General features: G+C 36.8%; 1 protein-coding gene across 1 annotated transcript in view; it reads right to left on the bottom strand.

Moving 5' to 3' along the window:
* Positions 1-25,511, bottom strand: part of LOC136876423 (outer dense fiber protein 2) — a 456,680-nt gene that overhangs the window by 164,381 nt on the left and 266,788 nt on the right. Inside the window, exon 8 of the mRNA XM_068228338.1 lies at positions 21,236-21,382. Coding sequence (XP_068084439.1) covers positions 21,236-21,382 — 147 coding nt within the window. The remainder of the gene's footprint in view (positions 1-21,235; positions 21,383-25,511) is intronic.

Here is a 25,511-nt window from a genome sequence, read left to right as displayed (position 1 = left end):
CTTTCAAATGCCATGGAAAAAAATATTCTAAAATGTATCAAACAAGGTGTATTTACAGTATTTGATTAATGCACTTGGGTAAATCAATGGCAAACCTAACCTCATGCAATGAAAGAAAAAAAGAAACACGATTAAAAGATGAGGACAAATTATGCTGGCTCTCTTGTGCAAGTGCTTTATTTTTTGGATTACTGTACTGTTTGCATTTTTAGATGCCTTGTACTTGCACAGAAAGTACCCAACGCCCTTAAAACATCGTGGCATATTGAAATTCCCTATGACGAGTGGAGGAAGTCTTTCGCTTCCGTCTGCATTGCAACACGGTACAGTGACCCCATCTCCTTTAGAAATGATGGTTTTGGCTAGGCATAAAGAAAACAATGCAGTTTCATTGGCACTGACATTACTGTTTGGTGCATATGAATTGATTATAATTATGACCCACACTTTTTCGCCAACTGTCGACATCGCCATTGTTCGCGGATTCTGCTTCTCTGCACACATGGTATTGTGGAATTCCTTAAAATGCTGAATACAAAAGAATTACGATTTCACTCAAACTTAGCAGCTATGAAACACACTGGCGACACACCGAAGCAAAAGGTAGTACAGAAAGCTACATCTGCACGTTTCAGAAGACGCATTCTATCGTGACACAGAGAAATGTTGAATTCAAATTACCCTGTAAAATACTTTTTAAACTTGCCAAACTCAATGCAAATAAAACACGCACCCCAATTTCGTGCCTCATGTTTAAAAAAAATATGCAGGGATTATTCGCGTAAATACGGTATATGTATTTTGGAGTGTTCAAATTCATTCTTGTCTTTTAGGCAACCGCCCACCAAATTCAATGTAGTCTTCTCCATCCTTGGGGTTGGATGGTGGAATTATTTTACTAAAAGACTTTTCCATATCTGATTCTCAAAGGTAGTAGAACAAGCTCTGATTTACAACTACGGTTGTTAGCCGCAGAGGATATTTATTCAGCTCCCACTAACAAACGAAACAGACGCTGGTGGGGTACGGCCACTAACTTGAGGAACCGTTGTGCCCTTTATTGCCTCAAGATGTTTATTTTCTGGCTGTAATGTTTACGGCTTTAAGCCAACCCTCCTCTTTTTTCCAGGGTTGGGACCGGCAACAGCAACTTCTGACCTACTCAATCCACCCAGCAGATACTGCAGGCAGGGTATTTTGCATTTATTGATGGACATTTCTTTATGTAAATATCCCATGTTAATCTTTGTTCTTTAGCTAATCTATTTGTTCTTGTTTGGATTGAGATTTTTTTCATTTAGGTTATGTATTATTACTTCTCCAAGTTATTTAAATCGAGTTACTATTTTGATTTTATCACCATTTATGGTATCTTCTTTTAGTTGTGTTGGTTTTTGGGGCTCATTTTATTGTATACTTTTTTTTTTGTATAAGATGTTATTCTGTTTACACTGAAATTTTGGACTTGGAAGAACTTTTTTGATATCATAAACCTGGACTTAAGCAGAACCTTTTAAATTGACTATTTAAAAAAAGAAACAACTCTTATTTATTTATAGTAAAAATTATCATTTAATCTATGGACTTCAAAATTTTCTTTTGGGTCAGATTATTTTGTAACACACTGTGCTATAATGCACAGTTTGGAAGTGTGCTTCCTGTTGCTCAATACACAACTTTCTAGAACGTTTAACACTGAGTCTGCAAGAAAGAAAATAAAAGTAAATATAATTGGTGAATGTGAAATTCAAGGGTGAATTCTGCATTCTGATTGGTTTCCTTTGGTGGTTGCACCATTTCCTGTTTCTCAATCTTTTCCCACTTCTTCGGTGGAAGCAAAGTAGTGTCTGTGTCTTTGATCATCTGATCATGTTAGTGAGTGGTCAGACTCAACCTGAGCTCCTCGCTCTGAACCTTGGCTATCTCGGGGTAAGCACTGTTCTTTCTTTCTATTCAGTTTTAATTTAACTTACATTTAATGTAATACTTTCATTTCTTTCATAATGCAGGAGTTCACCCTTGAATCGGACATTCACCACTAATTTTGTCTAAATGATTTTGCTTCTCAGCTAGGATTATCTACAATTTGTTTGGAGGCAAAACCCTTTTCATAACGTTTTCTGTACTAATATTAATTTTTTCCATCAGGTTTGCTGTCCAGTAGTTCTGTTCACTCACTCTAAGGTAATTGATTTCATTTGGCCATTTACTGAAGAGTTTCAGTGAAGATGCAATTATTTCTTTCACCTTTTAGTTTAGGGAAGTGTTCATTAGTTCTCTTGTTTTGTTCAGAATGGGACAAGTCCTCAGGTTAATTGAATAGGTTTTTTTATATGTTTGAATTTAGTGTCAAACAACTTGTTATATATGAATAGTTCTCTTAGCGCATTGCGCATGTCTCAAGGTATGTCAACATTTTTGTTTCATTTTGATTATTTTACCAGAATTCTGTTTACATTCTTGAGTTTTGAAAATGCTTTTACTTAAAATAAAATGTTGTAACCCAAGTTCAATTACCCTCTCCATTTTCTTTCATTGCAAAAGGCTACGTTCCGTTACTTCTCAAGGTTCCATGCCGCTTCCCACATCCGTTCCGTAGTTGTCATGTCTCCTAACCTGTTTGATAATATTTTGTGTTACAATACATTGGTTGAGTCTAAGGTTTATTTCAAGTTTTAAATTTCCTTCTTTAACTATTATTATGTACAGTCGAACCTTCCCTAACGGACACCTTTATTCAGTGGACACCTCCCTATATGGACATTTTTCCATGGAACCGATTTCATTTTACATAAGACACGTGTTAAATAAGCCTCATTTAAGCAGACACCTTGAATTCCGGACAGCGGACAATGCCATTAGTCTCGTCTACTTGTCTTAAGCGGACACTTAACATGTTCTGGGACTTTCCTTACACAGGGCTATGTCATTCTTTCCCTTAAACTATTCTGCAGACATACAAGAATTCCTTTTGAATGTTTGTACTATTTCGTGTCCAAGGAAATCAGACAGAAATGTATGTAGGAATGCTGAAGGAGCCGTGAGGTTAATCTTCTATACATGACTCTTTCCAAAACTTTCGTCAAGGTCATCTTGTGTTCTAATTATTGTACATTCTGATAATTCTAATTGCTGGGAATGCTGCCAGTGATTATTTTGTCATAAGTTTCCAAGGGATTTTCCAGCATATCTTGTATCATTTTATTTATAAGTCATATTGCGTTGATAAGGTCAATGTCATGTAGTTCAGTTACTCTTAACAAGGAAGAGACATTCATGTGCTGATTGTTGAGGCAGAAGTAGTCTACCTTAGCATTTCAATCTCCGAGTAAACAAGAGTAGGAGGAACGGGCATGTTTAGATCCTGAGACAAAAAAAAAATGTATTGAGAAACTACCTTCAGTAAGAAAATAAAACTGTGGGAAAACACAATTGTAAAGAATAAAAATTACAATTTAAGTGAGCAGGAGGAAAATAGAAATCAAGGAATGAAAACAAAGTGGGAGTCAGTTTTTGGAGAAATGAACACTGCAGTATATGAGTGGTCAAAAGTGTTCAAGCTAAGAAACTGTGAACGAGTGTTAAAAGAAAAAAGCATGAGAAATCACAAATAACTTGAAAGTTGAGGTTAATTCAGTAAATAATTTGTATTATTATTCACTCTGCGAGAATATTGTAGTAAAAGAAAATGTGCAAACTTTGTACACCCAGATGAATGATTACTTCCTGGAGCTGTAATGAATGTAAATGCTGTAAAATCACTTGTAATATCTCCCAGGCAAATATTTAGTACAAAATTGTTTAGAATAATTAAAATAAAGATGTATCCTTATATTTAAGATGGATGTTCTTTGCTGTTAAAGTGTTCAATTATTTTTTACAACCTTGTTTCAGCAGACCTGTCTCATAATAAACAGTTTTTCACAGAACCAATGGTGTCCGCAGAGTTCGACTGTATTAACCTGCAGTAACAAAGGCAACACTTTTTTTTTTTTTTTTTTTTAGTACTTATGTTCCCCAACAAACTTTCATCATAGAAGAAAACTAAAGAGTGAAGAAATCTGTCCTTTTGACAAAAATAAAATTGTTGGTATTCATCAGATGTGGAAAAACTGGTGTATTTCTTTTGAGGTAAAAAATATGGCAAAATACAGGATAACTTAGGTCCTATCTAGAAACTGCCTGCTGGACATTTAGCAACTCTAGCCTATTCTTTGGAACTTTTCATTGATCACATCCATGTACTTCTGTCTGATTTTCTCATTCTGGAGATTTTCTCCCCTTATGTGACCGCAGACTCAACTAACTCTGTCCTACGCCTAGTGATATGTAATGGTGTGTATCATAGAAAAATTCCCAGAATACCCATACATTCCTAACAGATTTCCTGAATTCACAGTCAATTAGCCAAGTATGATAAAAGTCTATTATGGATCTGATACTCTTTCTGCTTGAAGAATGAATTCGCAACTGCTTATTCAGTACTACCACAGAAGCCCTATAAATACTTCCCATCCCTATTTGCTTCCATATCTTCCCCACATTTACCCATCACCTCTTCAAATCCTTCAGTTCTATTTCCAGTTCTCACACTAAAATTGTAACATGGATAAGTGAAACTCTATTTCTTTGAGCTTATTTAACCTGCGTATTGGGATATTATTTCCATTTAACTATCCATTATTTGGTATGCCTGATTAATTGATGTTATTCTACAGTTTCTAATCATTCAAAATGTGTGATATGTAATTGTTGCATCATGGCTGAGATGAAGGCAATTGGCCTCTCTGAAAAATCAATACTGGTGCGCATGCGTGGAACGTTTCTTCTTCATTGAGTGAGCTTGACCAGGCGCACTCGGTGTCTGTCTGGGATTCAAGATGGATGTGCGTATGTGTGTGTCCTTTAGGACACGTCCTGTTGTTGGCAAAATGGAGTTTGATACTCCAGGATAGGTTAACTTAGTGTATCATATTCATCCGCAAATATGCAGGACTGATTTCTCTATGTCCTTATTGAAACTTAGATAAATCAGTGATGACGAGGTGTTAAAATTTTACAAATGACTGTTTGCCGATCTTGAAATGAGTGCTATATGAAGGTTTTAATTATTATCCTTTATTTTTTTCTCGGCTGATGTAAGTAATCTCAAATTAATTTATATTTGAAACTGGAACTCTACTACCCGTTGGTTTATTAAAGAAGATTTTGCCTTAACCTTTCACGAGCGGCGGTCATTTATGGCCATAGACGGCAAAGAAAAAAAGAAAAAAATGCATGCAAAATTTTCAGAAATTTACTAAAACCATGAAAATATGCCAAAATATACCACATACCTTGTTTAGGAGTGGAAATCCAAATTTGAAGTGTTTGAAGGGAAAATAAAAATCGTATAATCATTTTTTCATTGGAAGAACAGCATAAGGCACACTCCACTTTATGATGTGACAGTGGTTAACTTGAAGTACACTGTAGTCCGTTATTACGAAATATATGCACAAAAAACTACTTTGAATGATATTTTGGTTTAATGTTTTCTTTGTCCATTAAAGTGAAAAAATTTGCCAGAAAATAGTCATAGCAGTTGAACCTACGCTGTACAGAAATAATACCCTGAATTTGTAAGTGTCAAGTTAATGGATCCACAAAACTTCAATAAATGCCTTTATGTCATGCAATGTTGGGTGATGCCAATTTCTCATTCTCTCTCTCTCTCTCTTTTTTTTTTTTTTTGGTGGTCAGTGTTGCCTGTATTTTCCTTTTGTCCCCATGTAATTTAGTTTCACTGAGAATATCATCAAATATTTCATCATCAAAAAATAGATGAAAATATTCTACAGGGGACGTATCAGTATCAAAGTGTGATGATAATATTGGCCCTGGATCAATATTACAAACGGGAATAATATTAGTTGGCTCAGGGTCGCTATTACTCAGGTCCGTCCAGTCGTCCGCTCTGTTGCTATCTGTGTCAGCGTCACTTGTGTTGTTGTTGTTGCACTCAAATGAGCTGGAGAAAGAATTTTTGTCCTTAGACTCACATTCACTAAAATCAGACACTTCTTCGACCGTATCATCCAATATTGACACTATGTCTGTATCACTGATCCATTTTTGCGATGCCATTTTACCAGAAAACCGCAAAAATACATAAGAAGTACGTACATGAGAAAACTGCATCATGCAACATATGTATTATGTAACTCACACAAACAGGAGAACAAACCCAGCAAGATAATGCGGGGATTTACCTCACCGGAAGAGTTGAGAGAACAGCTACTGCCATCTCTGAGCATATTTGGGTACCTCCTCGGCTAATAAACCTTCACGAACGGAACATATATATATGTTTCTGCCCGGAGCATAAGAAAAGTCGACCATATATATATATATGTTCCCGCCCGCACAGAGTTAAATTGACTGAACAAAAAAAATGTTATGGAGTCTGTTCAAGTTATTAATGATTCCATGGGAAGAAGAAAATTGTTAACGTGTGATTACCTAAAAAGACTAATCGACAACGTCTTTCTGCACTTGATTTTATTTGAATATTCTTCACCGATCGAAAAAAAATTGTTTAATACAGGTTAATTCATAGTTTCTTATCAAAATCTACATTATAAACTGCTCTTATTTTATGCAAAGTAGTAATATTATTAATGGTGTAACTGAAGTAATTTGGAAATGTATATATGTGGGCCTGTGAGTGTAAAAATTGCTGTATAAGTTCATTATTTCATTGGAGTATACTTCTTCTTATTTCCGTGTGTTGCGGGTTTGTTCCTTTTCTTCTTACTCAGGGGTTGCATATTTTATTTTACTTCATTTCTTTACTCAATTTGCATTATTATTTAATTGTGTTTTTTCCCTGTGTTTTGTATTTTCTCGTGATGGGCTCATTCTTCTTTTGTCCTCTTGTTCTTCTGGAGTTTGGTTTTAATTGTACCTCATAAATCCATCATATCGCTTCCAAGGGCACCTGGTGTTCAATTCTATAACGGAGATTTTTTTCTTCTGTTAAATGAAATGATCTTGACCCCAAGAACTTAAAATCATACTGTTTAAGGTATTTCTATAATTATTATTATCAACGTGGTATGTAGAGAGATGAAATTTGATTCTCCTAATTCTTAAATATTTCTTTTCTTGCCTCTCACCGTTCTGATTCATGTCTGTGTTTTGTTTCCTTCCTTTCCATTATTACTAGTGTAAATTTTCTATTTTCTTTTTTTATATGCTTTAGTAAAGCAGGCCTTACCTGCTGTTAGCAGTAGTTGGCTTGGAAAGCATCATTCCCTTCCTTGTGTGATTTGTTCTGCAGTTTTGGTGAAAAACTCATATTTTCTTTACATTATGTGATTATATCAGGGAATATTTTACTTGATTTAATATTTAATTATTTACTGTGATGCTTAGTTGGAATAAAATTAGATCCGTGGTTTTTTTTAAACTGCACTTTTGATTTGAACTTGTAACTGTGATATAAATTAACCTTTTTAATGTGAGGGTTAATTAGATTGAAACAAATTTAAACTTTCATTAAGATCATTATATTGGATCCAATTAAATTAATTTCAACTATCAAAGGAACTATGTTACTGGCCAGTATTTGAGATTTATATGATAATTGTTTTCTGTTACCTATCAATTTTTTTTTAATTTTTTAAATTTTTGGTAAACACTATGAAATTTTGAAATATCTCCCAGTTTGATTAATTGTAAGTTTGATTTTTATTATTAATCATTACATATGTTGTTTCCACCTTAAGGTCTTGTCTTATCATTTGATATACTGACCATGAATAGCAATTTGTCAAGTGTCAGTTTTCATTTTGAGTCCTGGCCTTTTACCTCTAACTATTTTATGGGTCCTTTCCACATTTTATTTATTTATTTATTCACTGCAGGCAAGGTAAGTACCTAGTGGTTGTTTCTTGTTCTTGAATTTGGGTGTTTGTATCTGGTTGCTGTGATGGCAGTAGTGCCAGACCTGTAGCTTAGATTCGTTCCAACAGAACAAAGATGACCTAAGCCACCATAGGTCATTTGGTAGAGCAACTGACGCAAAATTGGTAAGTTGTGGGTTCAGATCCCACTGGTCTCCGGCTGGCCATTTTTGTTCTGTACTTAACATCTCTTCAACACGTACTAAATGTACGTAATACAACCTAATCGATTTCGATCAATATATTTTCATTTCTCTAAAGTGCTGTTAACACGTTCCGTGCGGTTCGGGTCACCATGTGCCCCGAAACATGTTACTCTTCTCCGTCGGTGCAAACTTCCCAGAATTGCGAAGTAAGTAACTACGTCCTAGTTACGAATTTCCGTTAACTAATGGCAACCTAGTGTTCCAATTGAAGTAAAGGATCGAGGCATACTGCTAGTTTTGATCGGCCCACCGGTGACCCGAAGGAAGTTTTTTTCATCTTCCATTCATATCTCTTCGGGTCACCCTGAGTCCCGATTGTTGTCTGACCTATATTTTTACGCGGAAATCGCTTAGCACGGTTACGGTGAATGAAGCCTAGAGTGTTGCTTCCCGCAGATGTTAGATTGTTGTTTAAGGAGTAACCCTTCTGATATCTGCTTTCTACATTGCTTATAGAGGTTACTGGAGTAGTTATTGATATATTTATTATCTTCCGAATATAATATTTACAAGCAATTTCACGTCCTTTTTAGGTATGGAGCTTTCACATTCTGACACACCGGTGGCACGGAAAAGAAAGAGGGTTAGGACAGCACTGGGGTAGGCTTATATCACGTTCCGTGCGGTTCGGGCCACCATGTGCCCCGAAATATGTTACTCTTATCCGTTGGTGCGAACTTCTCCGAATTGCGAAGTGAGTAACTACGTCCTAGTTACGAATTTCCGTTAACTAATCGACAACATATTGTTCGAATGGAAGTAAAGGATCGAGGCATACTGCTAGTTCTGATCGGCCCACCGGTGACCCAATTATTTCCGGGGTCATTTCTGTTTCACACAATTGTTGAAACGGAACACTGTGGCACAGGTAAATACGCTGGAATGTCTCCTCAACAATAACGCACACAACAAGTGCACATGCATGGTTTAGGATGTCATACTAGGAAGTAAACAAAGTCAAATTCGTCAGGTCACCGGTGACCCGAACCGATAATATCTAAAGGCAGCATCGGGTCACCGGTGGGCCGATACGACGTAACATTAAGTCATCGAAATTCACTGCCGCAGGGAACGTGTTAACAGTTTTTTTTGTCATTCTTAGCAATTTTGTCAAAATCTCTGCATGACAGTGAAGAAAAACTCACAGAAATGAACAGCTCAGATCTAATAAAGTCAACAGAATATAACAGAACAACTGATAATTTCACACGAACATGCGGTGGACTCGGACTACCTCAATTAGCTGTCCGCTATTACGCATCTTATTCACCAGGATGGACAACCCAAAAACTGCAGACAATAAAATAAAAAAACATTCATAAATCTACAAACTCACACCAGATAAAGAAACCAAGGAGTGAAGAAATCTATCCTCTCTGAAAGAAAGAAGAAAAGATTTTGGTACTTATCAGAGATGGAAACACTGGCATATTTCTTTTGAGGTTCAAAATACGAGACAATTGCTGTCCCAGATAGGAAATGTCTGAGACGCAGGACATTTAACATGAATACAGTACTATCCCATAAAATCCAGGATGTCTGGCAACCCTGGCTATAGGCTTTTTGGTGTGTTGATGTCAAACAAAATACATGTTTATTTTATGGTTATTACCTTAAAGAGAAATTATAAGTTAAATTAAGCAGAATTATAACTAACTCCAATCATAACAGAGATAGTTGGTTGCACAGCAACCATACTCACTTCTTCACACATCACTTTCTGACTTTACCCTACTTCTCAGTATTTGTGAGTGATAATTCTGCCATTTGGACGTATGAACACATTCCCTCAATTTTTACTTGGATAAATTGGCTAATATCATATGATATACTAATTTTCCACTAAAAATTATTTCCCCACTCGCAATACTTACACCAAAATTTTTGATTAAATATTACTATTTGTTTGAGAAAATAGGTTTCTTTAGCAAACAAATGCCATTCACTGCATCTAGTACAGATGATGTGTCTAGGCCTAATTACAGCAAATTTTTGAAGCCTACTGTGAAACCAAAATTGTACTCGAGCTAACCACATGCTCTCCCCCTCCCCCTCCCCCCCCCCAATGTGCAACACCTCTTCTTCTTGGAACATCTAATTGAATACGGAAGGATATGCTCCATAAACTGATACCTTAATGAACAGAATCCATCAGTAACTTACTTCAAGGCTTCAAACTTCTACTAAATTTCATTAGTCAACTTTTATAGCCTGCACTCAACCGGCAAACATAAAAAAGTTGTAGTTTACAGATCAAATCTCAGTTTCCAGACTGACTCTGCTGTGTGGAAATGACTGGATCTCTTTACAGTAAAACACTTAAAAAGGATTGCAAGACACAAGGACATTTTTCTGCTAAAGTCAGGTTTGGCATAAAATATCAAGGATAATTTAACCCTCTTGGAGCCAGGAGCTGATCTGGTCGGCCACTCACCATCAGCTGGAAGAGGCCAGAGCTCCGCCTCCACTCTACTACTGTAAAGTGCCAGGCCGTTTTCAGTGGAAATACATGCATTTTAAAATTCGCATATAACTACCGGTGTATGGCAAATACCGGCATGAAATTTTCTACATATCGACTACATAGAATAAACAACTAATTTAGAGTGATATACAGAATCAAAAACTTTTTATTGTTGATTTATAATTGTCGATAACGTTTATTTTTAGAAAGAGAAAAACATTTTCGCACCTTCTCTCTCAATATCTACTTCAAAAAATCATTTACGGTGCAAAAGAATATACGTAATTATGTATAATGTACACTTCTAAATACAATTCTATAGAATAACTAATTTGAACGAGAAAAATGAAAACATAAAAAATTAAAATTAAACATACGCCACTAATAAAAACAAGACAGTTTTACTCACCGATAAAATTCGCGCATATGTATCGATGTATGGCAAATACTGACAAGAAATTTTCTACGTGCGCACAACATAGTATGAAAATAATTCTGAATTATTAAAAAATTAAAAATAATAGTTATAATTTTTTGTTTGCAGCAAAAACATTTTCTTGTTTTCAGTTCTAGTATCTATTTGAAAAAAGAATTTTACAATACAACAGAATATACGTAATTAAGTAATCTATGGCGCTAAAGCCCTGATTTGCTTTGGCCTACCAAGCGACTGCTGCTCAGTTCGAAGACCTGCAGCTTACGAGGTGAGGCATGGTCAGTGAGATGAATTCTCTCGGTCATTATTCTTGGTTTCCTAGACCGGGGTCGCCCTCTCACCCTCAGATATCTCCTCACTTGCAATCACTTAGGGTCACTTAAACTGAGTGAACCTCGAACCAACCCTCAGGACCAGGCGAAAGTTCTTGACCTAGGCAGGAATCGAACCCATGACCTCCGGGTGAGAGGCAGACACGCTACACTTGGCCCGCGGGGACCAGCATTTACGTAATGATAGAGAACTATATATGACTATAAGGTTTAAGAGAGAGAAAGTGAAAAGTAATCTGAAGTATGATATGGGTGGAGAATCAAATGGAGAGGTATGTTTAGGTCCAAGAAGTTCCATAAAGAGACAGGAGGTTGAGGAATGTTGTCAGGTTCATTGGGACAAATTTCCACAAGATGATCTCCAGAGACATTATCATCATCATCTTCGTTATCACTAGTTTCATCTACCACCATAGTCACAGTAGCTTTAGTGGCATTAGAAACAATTAAACGTCTCCTTTTCAGCTGCGGTGATCCTGGGGGCATCCCTACTCTCTGAACTAAATTCGCTATTACTATCCGATTGTTCCAAATACTGCTCTAATTTATCGTCATCAATACCTGAACATAAACGACTTGCCACTTTGCTGTGACAATTCCACTCACTGCAAGGAGCAATCTCATACTGACTGGTTAGCGGTATTTGTAAACACAGTGAACGACTCTTGTGAAAGCTGTAACACCCTCTTAGAACTGCCAAAGCAAGTTCAGGCACACAATCATGTTTAGCCCCTTTACTATAGGTTGTCATGAAAGTATGCACGTCACTACAGGTTGCCTCAAAATTATGTATGTCACAGAGCTTTAGGCCAGCCGATGTAATCGGCTCTGGCAACTTCCTATTGGAACTTTAAAGGCCGACCTGATCGGCTTTGGCAATTTAAGGGGCAGGTTCTCGCACTACCACCTGGCTCCAAGAGAGATAATAAAACCACCTATTCAATAATTTCCACGTTTAATGTGGTTTGAATCTAAATTAATGTATGTAGACTCATCAGGTACATGTTTCACCCATTATTTTGGCATCTTCAGCCTGTAGACAACATTTAGGTCAAGGTTTGGGACCTTTATAACTATATATAGTATAATATATCAACGTTAATAATCTCTTAAGACTAATATGCCAGGATAATAATTTTAAAAATGTGAACAAAACATAAATGTGAGTAACTTAAATTAATGGTGTTTTTACACAATTAAAACTTGTTGGTCCTATTTTAGCGAACTTAAAAATATGTCCAAAACTAAAATGGATCTTCTTCCTCTAACATAAGTCTTGAGTAAAGAGGATATTCATACCGGGGTTTGTTTGACCCACCTATATCATTGTCAACCACAAGTGGAGATTTACAACTGAATGTTATATGCAGGCTGGTCAAGATTGTTGGAAATGAAAATATAAATTTAAATTAATGGTATTTTTACACAGTTAAAACTTGTCAGTTTATTCTATCTGACTATCCAAAACTAAAGTGGATCTTATTCCTCTTGGGAAAAGAGGATATTCATACAGGGGCTTATTTGACCCACAAATATCTTTTTCATGTTTTTGACATAACTAATGTTGAAATTTGTTGTCAAACACAAGTGGAGATTTAAAACCAATTGTTATATGTAGATTGGTCAAGATCGTTGTTGTGAATGAAACTGTAGGCATCTTGACTTCAGGTCTTATGTAACGACAAGGAATTGTAAAGAGTACAATCGTAGGCTGTTTCTTGGTTTTAGGCTGCTGCTTAATTGAGAAGAAACATCCTAGACACTTAACACAGTCTTGTATGAATATTATTCCCATTGATGTGTTGCTTGGCCTTTGGGAGGGATCTTAAGATTATTTGTCTGTTCTGGCAACGCCTGTCTTACTGTCAGATTTCCAGTTAACTAAGGTATACTAGTAATCTGATCAATTGTCTTACTAGTAGAGTAGACACTCAGATACATGTTGTAGTGAATAGATTAAAATGAAAAGGGGGATCACTTCCAGTCAACTATGTGCTACCATTTTATTTCCAAGAATCTATATCCTAGATGATACAACAACATATGCAGTCTGCTGGTAATGGAGCTTCAGGAGCTTGCCCGTGTGGGTTATTCATGAGCTTGCATGGTAAATACATTTGAAGAACTTTCCTGATGGCATTTTGTGCTTGAACGATCCAGAATTGTGACTCAAGTTCTGAAAGTACTACTCCCAGTCCCAGGTGATGCACTTTAATATGAATTTGTCTGATCAATAAATGAGAGAAGTGATGATTGCCATCAAGAAGAAGTGGGTGTCTCTCATTAAATGATGTTTCAGTGAACTGAAGTCGACCTCCGAGGCGGATCATACTGTCTTGCAGAAATGGTTGGAAATGTTTAATTTTAGAGTTCTTTGGCAGTGGTAAATCCTCCCATAAAGCTTTATACTCCTCAGAAAAGCTTTCTTTTGGGCCATAAGAATTAGATAATGTCGACTGGTTTCCATTTCAGAAGCCATCAATTCGCCTTAACATATTTCTCTGTTACGTATGTTATTCATGAAACAAAAAATCTATCCTATTATTCGGAGTAGTTTGAAGTTGGAACTGTACTTGGAAATATCAAGAAGGGGATTCTGAATGGTAACGGTAAGTGTTTGATGAGTAGTTGTCCTAAATTCTGGGAGTGTATTGTGCTCAGATATGGAATCTTGAGGCCAGTGTTGTGGTAAAGCTCAAAGCCAGGTAGGACCATACCACCATGTTTCAGTCGAATGTAGGTTTTGGGCTTGAATTCCTCTTGATAAATGATCTGCCGGATTATTAAGTCCTAAGCAGTGCATTCACTGTGATGGTGAAGTGCAAGAGATGATCGCGGTAACACGATTGCAGACGAATGTTTTCCAATGATGAGGTTCGCTGCGAATCCATCCAAGTGTAACAGTGGAGTCAGTCCACATTGTTGCCTTTGTAATATCATAATTAGTGGCATTACAGAAATATTGTAAAAGTCTTGCTCCCAATAACGCTGCAAGCAGTTCTAGACGAGGTAAAGTGATCTTCTTTACCGGTGGTAATCTAGCTTTGCTACGCACTACTCGCACTGTCATGTCATTGTTAAATTCCATACGCAGGTATGTAACAGTTCCATATGTTAAAAATTAAATAATTGAAAAGGAGGTTCAACCTATTCAATACTTAAAAGAAAGAAATGCAGTATCACTTTCCTATTTAAATGGGACCGGTTTCGACCTTAGTCCAGGTCATCATCAGCCGTAAAAACATGTACAATGTTTATGAATATTGGAGGTCAGTTTCACACTCTGATAGGCACAAAGACACGTCACCACATTCTGTCATGCACAAAGTCACAACACTATCAACTAATATACGAAGATCAAAAATAACTTGAAGTCGCAGACGAATAGATTTGTAGTAGAAAGCCGCCAGCTCCTGGTGATCAGCGCGGCACATTCAAGGTCATGCGCTGCGGTCGAACGCCAAAGTAGAGTGGAGAATGTTTTGAAGGTCCAGAATTTGTCACGGTTGCGGGAAGTTAAGTACGTATATAAAAATATACGACGCAAATTAGTATAATTGAATGAGTACTTGTACTCCTGCTAAGTTCTTGGAAAACAGTTGACTTGAAAAAACAATTGTAGAGAGAAGAAAAAAAATGTAGTAAAAAGCGCAATATCGGAAAAACAAATGAAAACTTACATGCACAGTGCGCTATTTTTTAAATGAAAAATTTTTAGGTTATGATTGAAGTAGTCGAAGTTGGCACAAGACAAGAGTTAACATTTGAAAGAGGAGAACCAAAATGAAGGTCGTGGTTTTTTTTTTTTTTTTTTTTTTTTAATATAGAGAAGGAAGAATAAATTAAACGAGGAAGAGTGATAGTGAAATAAGAGAAAGAATAAAAGAAATTGAAGTTAGATGGTAATGAGGAAGGATAAGATAGGGAAATGAAGGAGAGGTAGTTTAGGGTGGGTTAGGAGGGTGGGTTATTGGAGGTAGAAAATGTGGGTGGGAACTATGTAAGGCATGGAAAATAGAATTGGGGTTTTGGAATTTGGAATTTTTGAGAAGAAGAATTAGGAAGTCAAAAAGGATATTGGGTTTTTCAGAAATGTCGTTTAAATTGAAATTAGGGTTGAAGTACTGGTCAAGGTGGATAAAGCAATTTTCAGTAATGTTTAAGAGGGGGCCTTTGTTAATGATTTTAAGTATATTTATGTCATTGTCAATACTGGTGAAACTATGCTTGGAGTCTTGTATGTGCTGTCCTATGGCAGAGAATCTGTTGTATTTAATGGCGTTGACATGTTCAGAGTACTCGATATTGAAGTTGCGGCCAGTTTGTCCGACGTAGGAGGAATTGCAGTTGTTGCATTTAAATCTGTATACACCAGATTTAGAAAAAGCATTAGACTTATTTAGAGATTTAGAGTTGTGTAAGATATCAAGACTTCTATTGTTAGTTCTAAAAGAAATTTCCATATTATGTTTTTAAAAAATATTAGTTATTTTATAAGCATCCTGAGTGAAAGTGAAGGTGGAAAAAGCAGTTGGTTTAATTGTGTCTTTAGATAAAGTGGTTTTCTAAATAGCCAATCAAAATATCACCAGCGATGTGAGAGAAGGCATCAGGCTCGGTATTCCAATCAATGCCAAGAACTTTTGTTCTAATATGTGGTGCTATATTCACAGCCTTCCCTGAGTCTTGTAGAGATTCAGAGTTACTAGCCCATTTCGACATTGGAAGCTTGTATATGATCATGGGTGTGATAAGGTCTCTGTGTATTGTGCAGAGAGCAGTTTCATCTGCCGTAGAAGTAATAAAATCATCATGTAAGTGCACTTATCCACCAGTATAGCAGCTGAAGGAAATACATCAGTGTGTAACTTTGCTAATTCTCTGAGTGTGGCAGACAGAAGAAAGGGGCTACAAAGTCCAAAAGGTTGTCTGGTGAAACAATAAGTGATAACGTCATTTGTAGTCTGAGGTTGGCCATTAGTGTCTGATATCATGCGATACCAAAAGAATCTGGTCAAATCTCTGTCAGTGGGGTGCAAAGATAGTTGTAGAAATGCTTGTTTTACATATGGGAACAATCTGAACCTGAGTAATACAGATAGTGTTTCAGGAAGGAGGTTCGGTCCTATTTCCAATATATTGTTTAAAGATCGGCACATATTTGTACGAGAAGATGCATCAAACACGACTCTTCATTTCACGTAATCCCCATTCTTATTCTTATTCTTGACAGTATTGTGAGGTAGATAGTAGGATAAGTCTGGTATGGTATCTGTGTCAACCACCTCAACTTGGCCCTGTAAAATGTAAGTAAGCATTTCATTGTAGTACATATTTTTGTAGCTGACCTCGTTCTTCAATTTTCTTGTCAATGCTTGGAAGCGTTTTTCTGCATTCGTTCGATTGTCGTTAAGAAGTGAATTGTGTTTCTAGGGAAGTGAAACTACTCGCCTACTGTCATCTACACAGGAAGAATCGTGGAATTCGTTGAGTATCTCTGTGTTTCTAGTACTTAAAGATTTTGATCTTAATTCAGTATCTTTCATGCCCATGCTTTCAAGATTCCAAAACTGACGTATTCGGTTATCAAGTGTTGTAAAACCTTCGAGTAGCTCTACCTTATTTACGCTGACTTTGTTAATGATGATTCCTGATCGGTTGCCACTAAGTATCCATGCAAAAATCAATGGAAGTAAGACAAATGACGAAGAGATTCTGATCAGAGGAGTGTCTTTTATTAATTTTCAATAGTGGTCGGCTCCGATTAGTATCTCAAAGGGTAAGTCTGGTGAATTATCTCTGGGGTCTGCCAACAATAGTTTATGATTGTGTGCAAGTGAAATGATGTCTGATGGAGTCGTCGGATGAGCAGAATACACATTGTTACTTTCGAGAGCAGTGATAAATGTTTGTGCTTTTGTCGTAAGTCCTTGAATGTGAAGACGTACCTGATGACGTTTCTCTGAAGCTGATTCAGTCATTTCAAATCCAGTGATGGTGACAGCTTGTTCAGTGACAATTTCAAGTTTGAGCGAGTTGATAAGTGATGTACAAATGAAGCTAGATTGAGTGCCTGAGTCCAAAATGCAACGTGTTACTTTACTCAATCCTGTTGGTACAATTAACCAAACACGTACCGTCTCTAAGTGCGTGTAGTCAGGCAAGTGGGTGGGAATTTGATTAACTGTGGTTGGTTGTGAATATTCAATAGGGTAAATTGAACAATGATGCGACTGGTTGTATTTAGAGCAAAGAGCTTTTCCACGTTTGCTGCATCTCTTAACTGAGTGACCACGATTAAGGCACAGAAAGCATCGTGATGTAGTTTTAAGTGTCTCAGTACGGTCCTTGATGTTTCTTACTTGCTTACAGTCTTGGGCCCAGTATCTTCGTTTATCACAGAATACACAGAATGGCTTCGTGTCTCTTTTTCACCTTTTCCTTTTTTGTTGATTTTGTGTTTACATGGAATGCAGCAGTAGTAGGAAGAAATGTTTTTCAATAGGTGAATCACCTTGAATTTTCTTCACTATGAGAGAGCCTTCAACCTCGTCATTCAAAAATTCCATTAACTTGGAAATATTGCCTTCAGAGAGTTTCTCTTTCTTTGTGAAAATTATCCAATGGCGGCAAATGTCTTCCGAGAATGCCCGGAGAATTTTGGGTGTAAGAATTCGTCCATAGTTTTCTACATTCTCTCCCACAGCCCTCAGAGCTTGTATGCGATGATTGCATTCCATGTACATGTAATGTAAGGGAACCAGAAGTGATAGATCAAATGGGTTTGAGATTAACTAGGAAATCTAAGTGTGTCGGTATAATTCTATTTTTATCACCATATTTATATTGCAAAATTAATTTGGTTTCTTCATAATTTTCTGCAGTGACAGTGATACCATCAACGATATGTTTAGCTCCTCCCTCCTGATAACTTCTCAAGAAAACGTTTATCAATTGTAGATACTGTCTGATTCTTGTCTGCAGATGATTGGAACTGTTCCCAAAAGCATGACCATGTTTCGTTGTTACCGTTAAAAGGCTCAAGTTTGATAGTGAGCAGTTTTATTGAATGTGTGATTGCAGAGGGTACAGTGTTGGGCGCATTAATACTGTGAGAAGATGCTGAAATGACTGTACTTTCATTAATGCCATGTGTAGTGCGCTGTATGGCTCATTTGGCAGTGTCAATATACTCTTCACATTTTTCGATATCAGATTCAAACTCTTGATCCGAAAGAAGGACATGGATTACATCATCTATGCTAATAAGTTTGTCTAGTGTCCCTTGTAGTCTCTCTTGGTAATAGTGATATTCGTTCAATGGTGTAGTGCCACTGAAGCTGTTAATAGCATTAATAAATCATGTAGCATTTGCCCTTTCCCTAGTGCATTTCTGTTTCAAGTTATGTAATTTATCTAATAAAGCTTCTGTCATTTTGTTAGTGAATGAAAGTGGAACAATTAACAGATCATCGTTTCTGGTGGCAATAAATATCTCATGAATGATATGTGCTTAACTAAAGAATTTAATATACGAAATAGAATACTCTTCCTGAAAATGGACCAAAATAAAGTGGAAATTCTAAGTGGAGTGAGTATCAATGCTAAAACGAGCAAGATACTTCCCTTTATCTGGCCGTAGTCTGCAGCTGTATGTTTATGAAGTTGTCAAAGTACAATATAACCTTAATGTTCCTTTATTTTGAGTCAAAGATTCAAAGTACGTTGGTTCATTCAATTGAGTATTTCAGCACTAATAAATGTAGTGAAAAGATTAAAATGAAAAGGGGGATCACTTTCAGTCAACTATGTGCTACCATTTTATTTCAAAGAATCTATATCCTAGATGATACAACAACATATCCTAACAATGCTCCTAGACATTCAGAGAGCACAAGTCACAGTCAGAGAGGATGCAAATATGGATCAGTTTCAAACTCCCACACATGTCAAACATAATCAGCATACGTAAAATTAAAAAGTTTCTAACCAGTGCAGTACCATACATTCTCCAGTAGTCAAACAGAGTTTTCTCAATTGTAGTGGTCTTACTCTTGATTACTTGACTTTCCACTTAAGCTTTAGCCTTAGTGCCATATATTCTCCAGCAGTCAAACAGAGTCTTCTCAAGTGTAATGGTTTTACTCTTGATTACCTGACTTTCAACTTTAGCCTTAGAAATTACTACAATCATATGCAAATAATTCTGCCACAGGGTGAATTGCTCAGGTTTCTTTAAATTCCTGATGACATCTTTATAAGTCTTCAATTCAAACTCAATCATTTCTCCTTTTCTTCTTTTTCCCATAGGGAGAACTACTGAACAACAATAGGTGGTGTATTCCAGAGACAGTAGCTATTTGTAGAGTACTGTATGGAAAGTCCAGTCAGTCGAATGAAATACCCAGCAGTTTATCCTCAAAAGAAAGAAACTGGGAAAGAAGGAATGTACTGTACCATATGCTGTACCTGTCCTTGCATCACAGCCCATCTAGAATGTGTAGGATAGATAAAATATTGCTATGCAATCCTCTAGGAGGATTAGAAATTTTCTGTTTCCGTGTTTAAAATTTCCATTTAATCCAAAGTGATTTGGAAATGAGATAATTTTCCATTAAAAGTTTCCAGTTAATGAAAGGTCTATTTAAGAAAGATTTAATTGTTGTAAGCTGAAGATAATAAACATTAAAGTAACCACGGATGCTCATCAGAACAAGTAGTAAGTAGGAATAATTGCAGTAGAGAATTATTCATGACTAGCAGTTGTACCTGTCGTTGATGGAACTGTCACTTAGCATGAGCACGGTTATGTTCCTGTTGACCCCTCACGTTGTTGCTGAGATACTGAGGCACAGGTGGACAGTCTCTCCCTGTTAGCAGCTTGTTGTGACGTACTTGTTTCCTGGTTCTCTCTGGCCCTGTGCAGTTTCATCTTTTTTACATCTGATCCATTCCTTCTGGTATAAAACCAACTATCAGGTTAATATAAAAGAAGTACAGAAAAATGTACAAAGCATTTAAAACGTTGCCAGTATGATCTTCACAGAGTTAGTTATCAGCTCTTGGATTTGAAACTTTCTGACGACCACCACTGATATTTCCCTCATTTTTCACTGTACTGGAAGAAAGTTAGGACAAAAAAGTTTGTAAGTAATATACTAAATCAATTTTGTCATGAGCAATTTTCCTGTAAAACCCACTGTAAAACAGATGCATCCAAACTTTTTGTTTCAGGCCTCCCTCTGAAGACCATCTCTTATTGAATTTTTTTGAATAACTTATAGCTAAGATTTCAATAGCACCTATCCTAAACTTTAACACTAAGTTCCATGATAATTCCTCTGTCTGTTTTCCCATGATGCTGTAACAGACAAATACACAAAGACAAAAATTAAACTGAACCTCATATAGGCTATTATTTGATCTGTAAAAGTACTACTGGGAGTATGACTGGCTCTATGAGTAGCATCTTTCATAACATCCAGACACATTGATTTTGTTTAGAATGCCACTACTCAGAACCACTCAAGCCTCATCTTCCATACTGCTAAATGAGACTTCAGTGGAAGCTACATTTTACTGTGGCATGTGCCAAGAGCCAGATGAAAAGATACTCCATGTATAAAGAAATAGCAACAGGCATAATATGGTTTAAAATTCATTCAGGCAAAAGTTTTAAACCTCTACTTTGGAAAAGGGAATACTGGAATATATGTATTATAGTACAACTTATGTTTGAAAATACCTCTGATAATACTTCGTTCTGCATAATTACTAGTAAACTGAGTTTTGTTTTAATGGATAGCCTACCTGCAAAGATGTCCTAATAATTTTTAGATGTAGTATGTTACCTTATTCCTGTACTCCTCAAGCTGTGAAGATTGCTCTGTGACAAGACCTCTGAGCTCTTCCAGTTCATCTTGGGCATCTCGTAATCTTTGCTTTGCAATTTGCAGCTGCTGTTCATGACTCGACACCTGGTCCTTCGAACCCTTAAACTGCACATAAAGATAAATCTTATTAAGAGAAATATATTCAAATATATTCAAATGGTGGCCCCTTGGGGAATAATAATAATAATAATAATAATAATAATAATAATAATAATAATAATAATAACAACAACAACATTGCATCACAATACTAAATATGGAAGATCAAACATTGCATCTTGTCTGGAATGAATGCATCAAAAAAAAAAAAAAAAAAAAAAGCAGCTCAGAAATATTTGGAAAGACACATGGAAACAGTTTTTCACCTTTGTAAACCCACTTATCCATCCAGATCAATTTCATAGCAGGCCAAATACTGCTGCTATACTACACCAGTATGTCCTGAAGCCCGGTATGTTACTGAGTGCTTGGCCCTCACTCACCATGGTGAGATAGAGAGGATGCAAATGAAATTCTTATGATAAATTATTGGCCACATTAAAATTCTGAGGGTGAATATCACCTGAAGTTGAATGCAGAACTGTACTCTAAATATGAAAAGCTCTCACTTGTTATGAGGAAGTATCCTTTTACGGTATGTTTTAAGGTCCTCTTTCTCAAATGACTAACATCAGAAATATCATGCACAATTCTTGATCTCATAACTTGGAAATGTACTGTATCTATCCATGAGCAACTGCAGTGAAGGAGGATCTGTTCAGTGATTCTGAGAAGAAGGAGTTCAAGAAAGAATTAAATTCAGAATCTGGGTACAAGGGATAAAGTATCTCCTGTAAAGAGCGAGAAGAACTGGCGCAAAGCGATCCAAAGAGTGAAGAACTGCATTCTGCATCAAGACAAAGGAATAATGAAAATCTAGGAAGGCTAATAAGTGTTAAGTATGCCCCTAAGTGGCCACAAAAATATGTTAATAATCTTCATCTTTTTCTACTTCCTGATACGTTTGTGCTTATGCAGGTCATTCTCAGAGCTCTTCCAATCTTCATTTTTCCCCACAGTCTATCGTTCATCACTGTCTCCCATTGTAGTCCTCTCCTCCATTTGATCCCTCCATCTTGTTCGCGGTCTTCCAATTGGTCTTCTTCCAGATTCTGTCCATTTCAGGGCTCTTTTTGGTAAACTTTCTTGTCCCGTTTTTTTGACGTGGCTGAATCATTTAAGCCTATTTTTCTCAATTTCTTTTAGTGGGGTTGATCTGTAATGTGTTTCATATTGTTTCATTTCTTATCTTGTCCCTCCTCATTTTACCCAAGATCCTCTGCAGAGAGCGTATCTCTCTCGCTTGTAATCTACTCAGACATTTTTGTGCAAGTCCAACATTCTGATCCATATGTCAGTATTGGAAAATAATATGATTTATATATCATGACTTTTGCTTTGGTAGGTAATTTCCAATTTCTAATTATGTCTGATACACAGTAATAAAATTTTGAGCAGTTTCTTATCCTCTCCAAAATTTCTTCCTTGATTTTTCCTTTCCCAGTTATACCGTTTTTCACGAGAGTTTAATCCTGATGTAAACAGATAGGCCACCTTTCCTTTGCACATGGACATAGACATTGTTGATTGGAGGAGCAACTGTCGCACTCACTCGACTTATGTGAGCTCGAAGAAAAGTAGTACATCACATTCATTTTATTTTAGTTTAGTTTATTACATTTAGAAAGTTTGGAAGAGTACATAATCAAATTAAAATATGATTGCCATATATACTGGTATTTATATATATATATATATGCTCTTTTATTTAAATAAAATAGTGATTAAATAATGAAAAACAAAGGCAAAAAGTGTGGTGTAATACAGGAAGTCTTCTCGTAGTGGGAGAAAGTCCCAAGCTGTACAACATGGAGATAAGGTGTTGCATCTTGCAGCAGCAGTCAGTGTCAGTATTCATAGTGAGAGAAATGGAGCATCACGTGTAGTGAAGCACAAAAGAGGAAAACCGCTCAGAAGTAACCATAGGCAGTGCATTGTGAATGTGCTCACTAAAGTAAGTGAACAGAATCCAGGTTTAGTCGTTTATTCAGAAGTTCAGATCTTCGCACTGTTGTCGTATGCAATGCGCAGCACTGTACGTCCTAACACAAGACGTTGACAGGGTGGAGGTCGGTACTAGACGCTCAGCGAATCACAACTCTTTCTTTGCCAGAGGCGTGGACACACCATGTTTACATCAGGATTAAACTCTCGTGAAAAGATATATAGCTTACTTCCTAACAGGCAGTAGGTAAGGACCCTCTTCAGAGGCAGCCTTACTCAGGGAGTGGTATCCCTGCCTATGTGAGTCCAAGAGCACAATGATCTGGTGTGTAGCATCTGGTGTGTAGCATCTGGTAAGGGTCCCAGCTCAGGGTTATGAGTGAAGACGTCAACAGTATCTGCGGCGGAGAAGGCAGATTTCAGTTTGGAAGAGGTAGCCCTGGACTCGGGGATAAATAAGAATACAAACTAAAGAGGCCAATGGCATTGGGCAGATGAGGCCCTTTAGGAGGGCGGATGGTCCCTCAGGAGAGGAAATGCTACTGAAACACCATTACTCAACGGTTTACTCGGCGGAGAAGATGAGCTTCTGTACAGCAAGTGAAGCAGAAGAGAAAATGCCAGGCAGACTGGCTACGAAGGCTCCACTCGGTTTTCTTGAGTCAGTGGCAGTCTTTTGCAATTTCAGTGTTTGACACCACATGTCTCGTGCACATGTGCCGTGGTGAATGATTCTGAAATCAGAGTGTGTGGGTTACTCCATGGAAAGCTGTGATCCACATTTAACAAATCCATGCCAGTGGCATTTTATTCAGCTGTCATTTTTCACTCCAAGTACAAAGGCAATGGGATAAGGATGGTAGAGGCAGGTTCTCAGGTGAAACGAAGCCTTCAATTTGGACCTGCACGTTGGCAGCAGGTGTGTGATGGTCATCTTTCTGAGAATTCTGACTACTTGGGAACTCAGTCCTGCACCTGTGTTTGAGCAGGCCTGTTTAGGATCACCGCAGCCCAGCCCTAAATGGGGAAGGCCCTAGAAAAGTTGAACTAAACATTGGAAGTCACACTTCAGTCCGGCTGGCGACAGCACCCAGTGGGTCACCCCATATGCATTTGAAACAATCAAGGAAAATAAGTTATAACTGCAATGTGGAATGTCCAAACACTGCTTGACATGAAAGAGAGTGACAGACCTGAAAGGACAACAGCTCTTGTTGCCCATGAGCTTTCTAGATTGAATACTGATGTAGCTTATATGGAAAAGAAAGGATTCCACCTGTTCAATACAATTTATTATACTTGTAGTTCTTACAGTACCGGTTTTGGCCTATTTGGCCATCATCAGTTGGCTAATGTTTTATTTGTTTTTACCATTTCATCCATTTTTAACCGGCCTGTCACATCGGGTCTAAAACTTTTTATATATACATATTCTTAAAGACGATAAATGCTGTAAATATGTAACAATTTTACAAACACTAGTGTAAACAAGTGTAAACTTCATTTGATGTTCAATAGATTAGGTACAATGAGGTGATATGCCTCACATAACAAGTACTTTTTAAGCCAAAGAAAAAGATCCATTTATTATTTTAATAAGCAACTTTTTAATGTTTGGTTTAATTGGGTCAGTTGTATGAAGGTGTAATGTCTTACATGTGATGTTTTTGAAACCAATTTAATATGTGTCAGCTGAGGATGACCCCATAGGGGTCGAAACCGGTACTGAATTTACTGCATTATAGTAAATAAATATTGTATTGATAAGGCGGAGGCTTCTAAATTATTTTTATGTTGTAGTAGCAATCAATACGGAAATGAAGCTAATAGATTATGATAATGTTGATGTTTCGCGAGAATTACATTATATTGTCTGAAGGGAGATACCATCTTTGATTGGCATATCCGGATATGTCTAATGGGGCATATACGTTTATCATTTAAATTGCAGTACATAAGTGTAAATGACCTTAAGGTTTAAATTGTGATTATAAAAACTTAAGCTAAATTTAAGAGCTAATCAGTTGTACAAACACATAAAACACATTAAAATATACTAAAAACATTTGTAAAGCACTGATTAATATATATGTTTATGTCTTGCACATATCTTTTTCCACTTTAGCTTTATGGTAGGCAAAATCTTGTTCGTTTGAGTTAGAAGCATAAGATGAAGACGTAGTCTTGTTCT

This window comes from Anabrus simplex, chromosome 1 (assembly GCF_040414725.1).
Source record: "Anabrus simplex isolate iqAnaSimp1 chromosome 1, ASM4041472v1, whole genome shotgun sequence".
Taxonomy (NCBI): Eukaryota; Metazoa; Arthropoda; class Insecta; order Orthoptera; family Tettigoniidae; genus Anabrus; species Anabrus simplex.
Note: the sequence above shows the minus strand (reverse complement) of the source record. Positions and strands in the feature narration are given on the sequence as shown.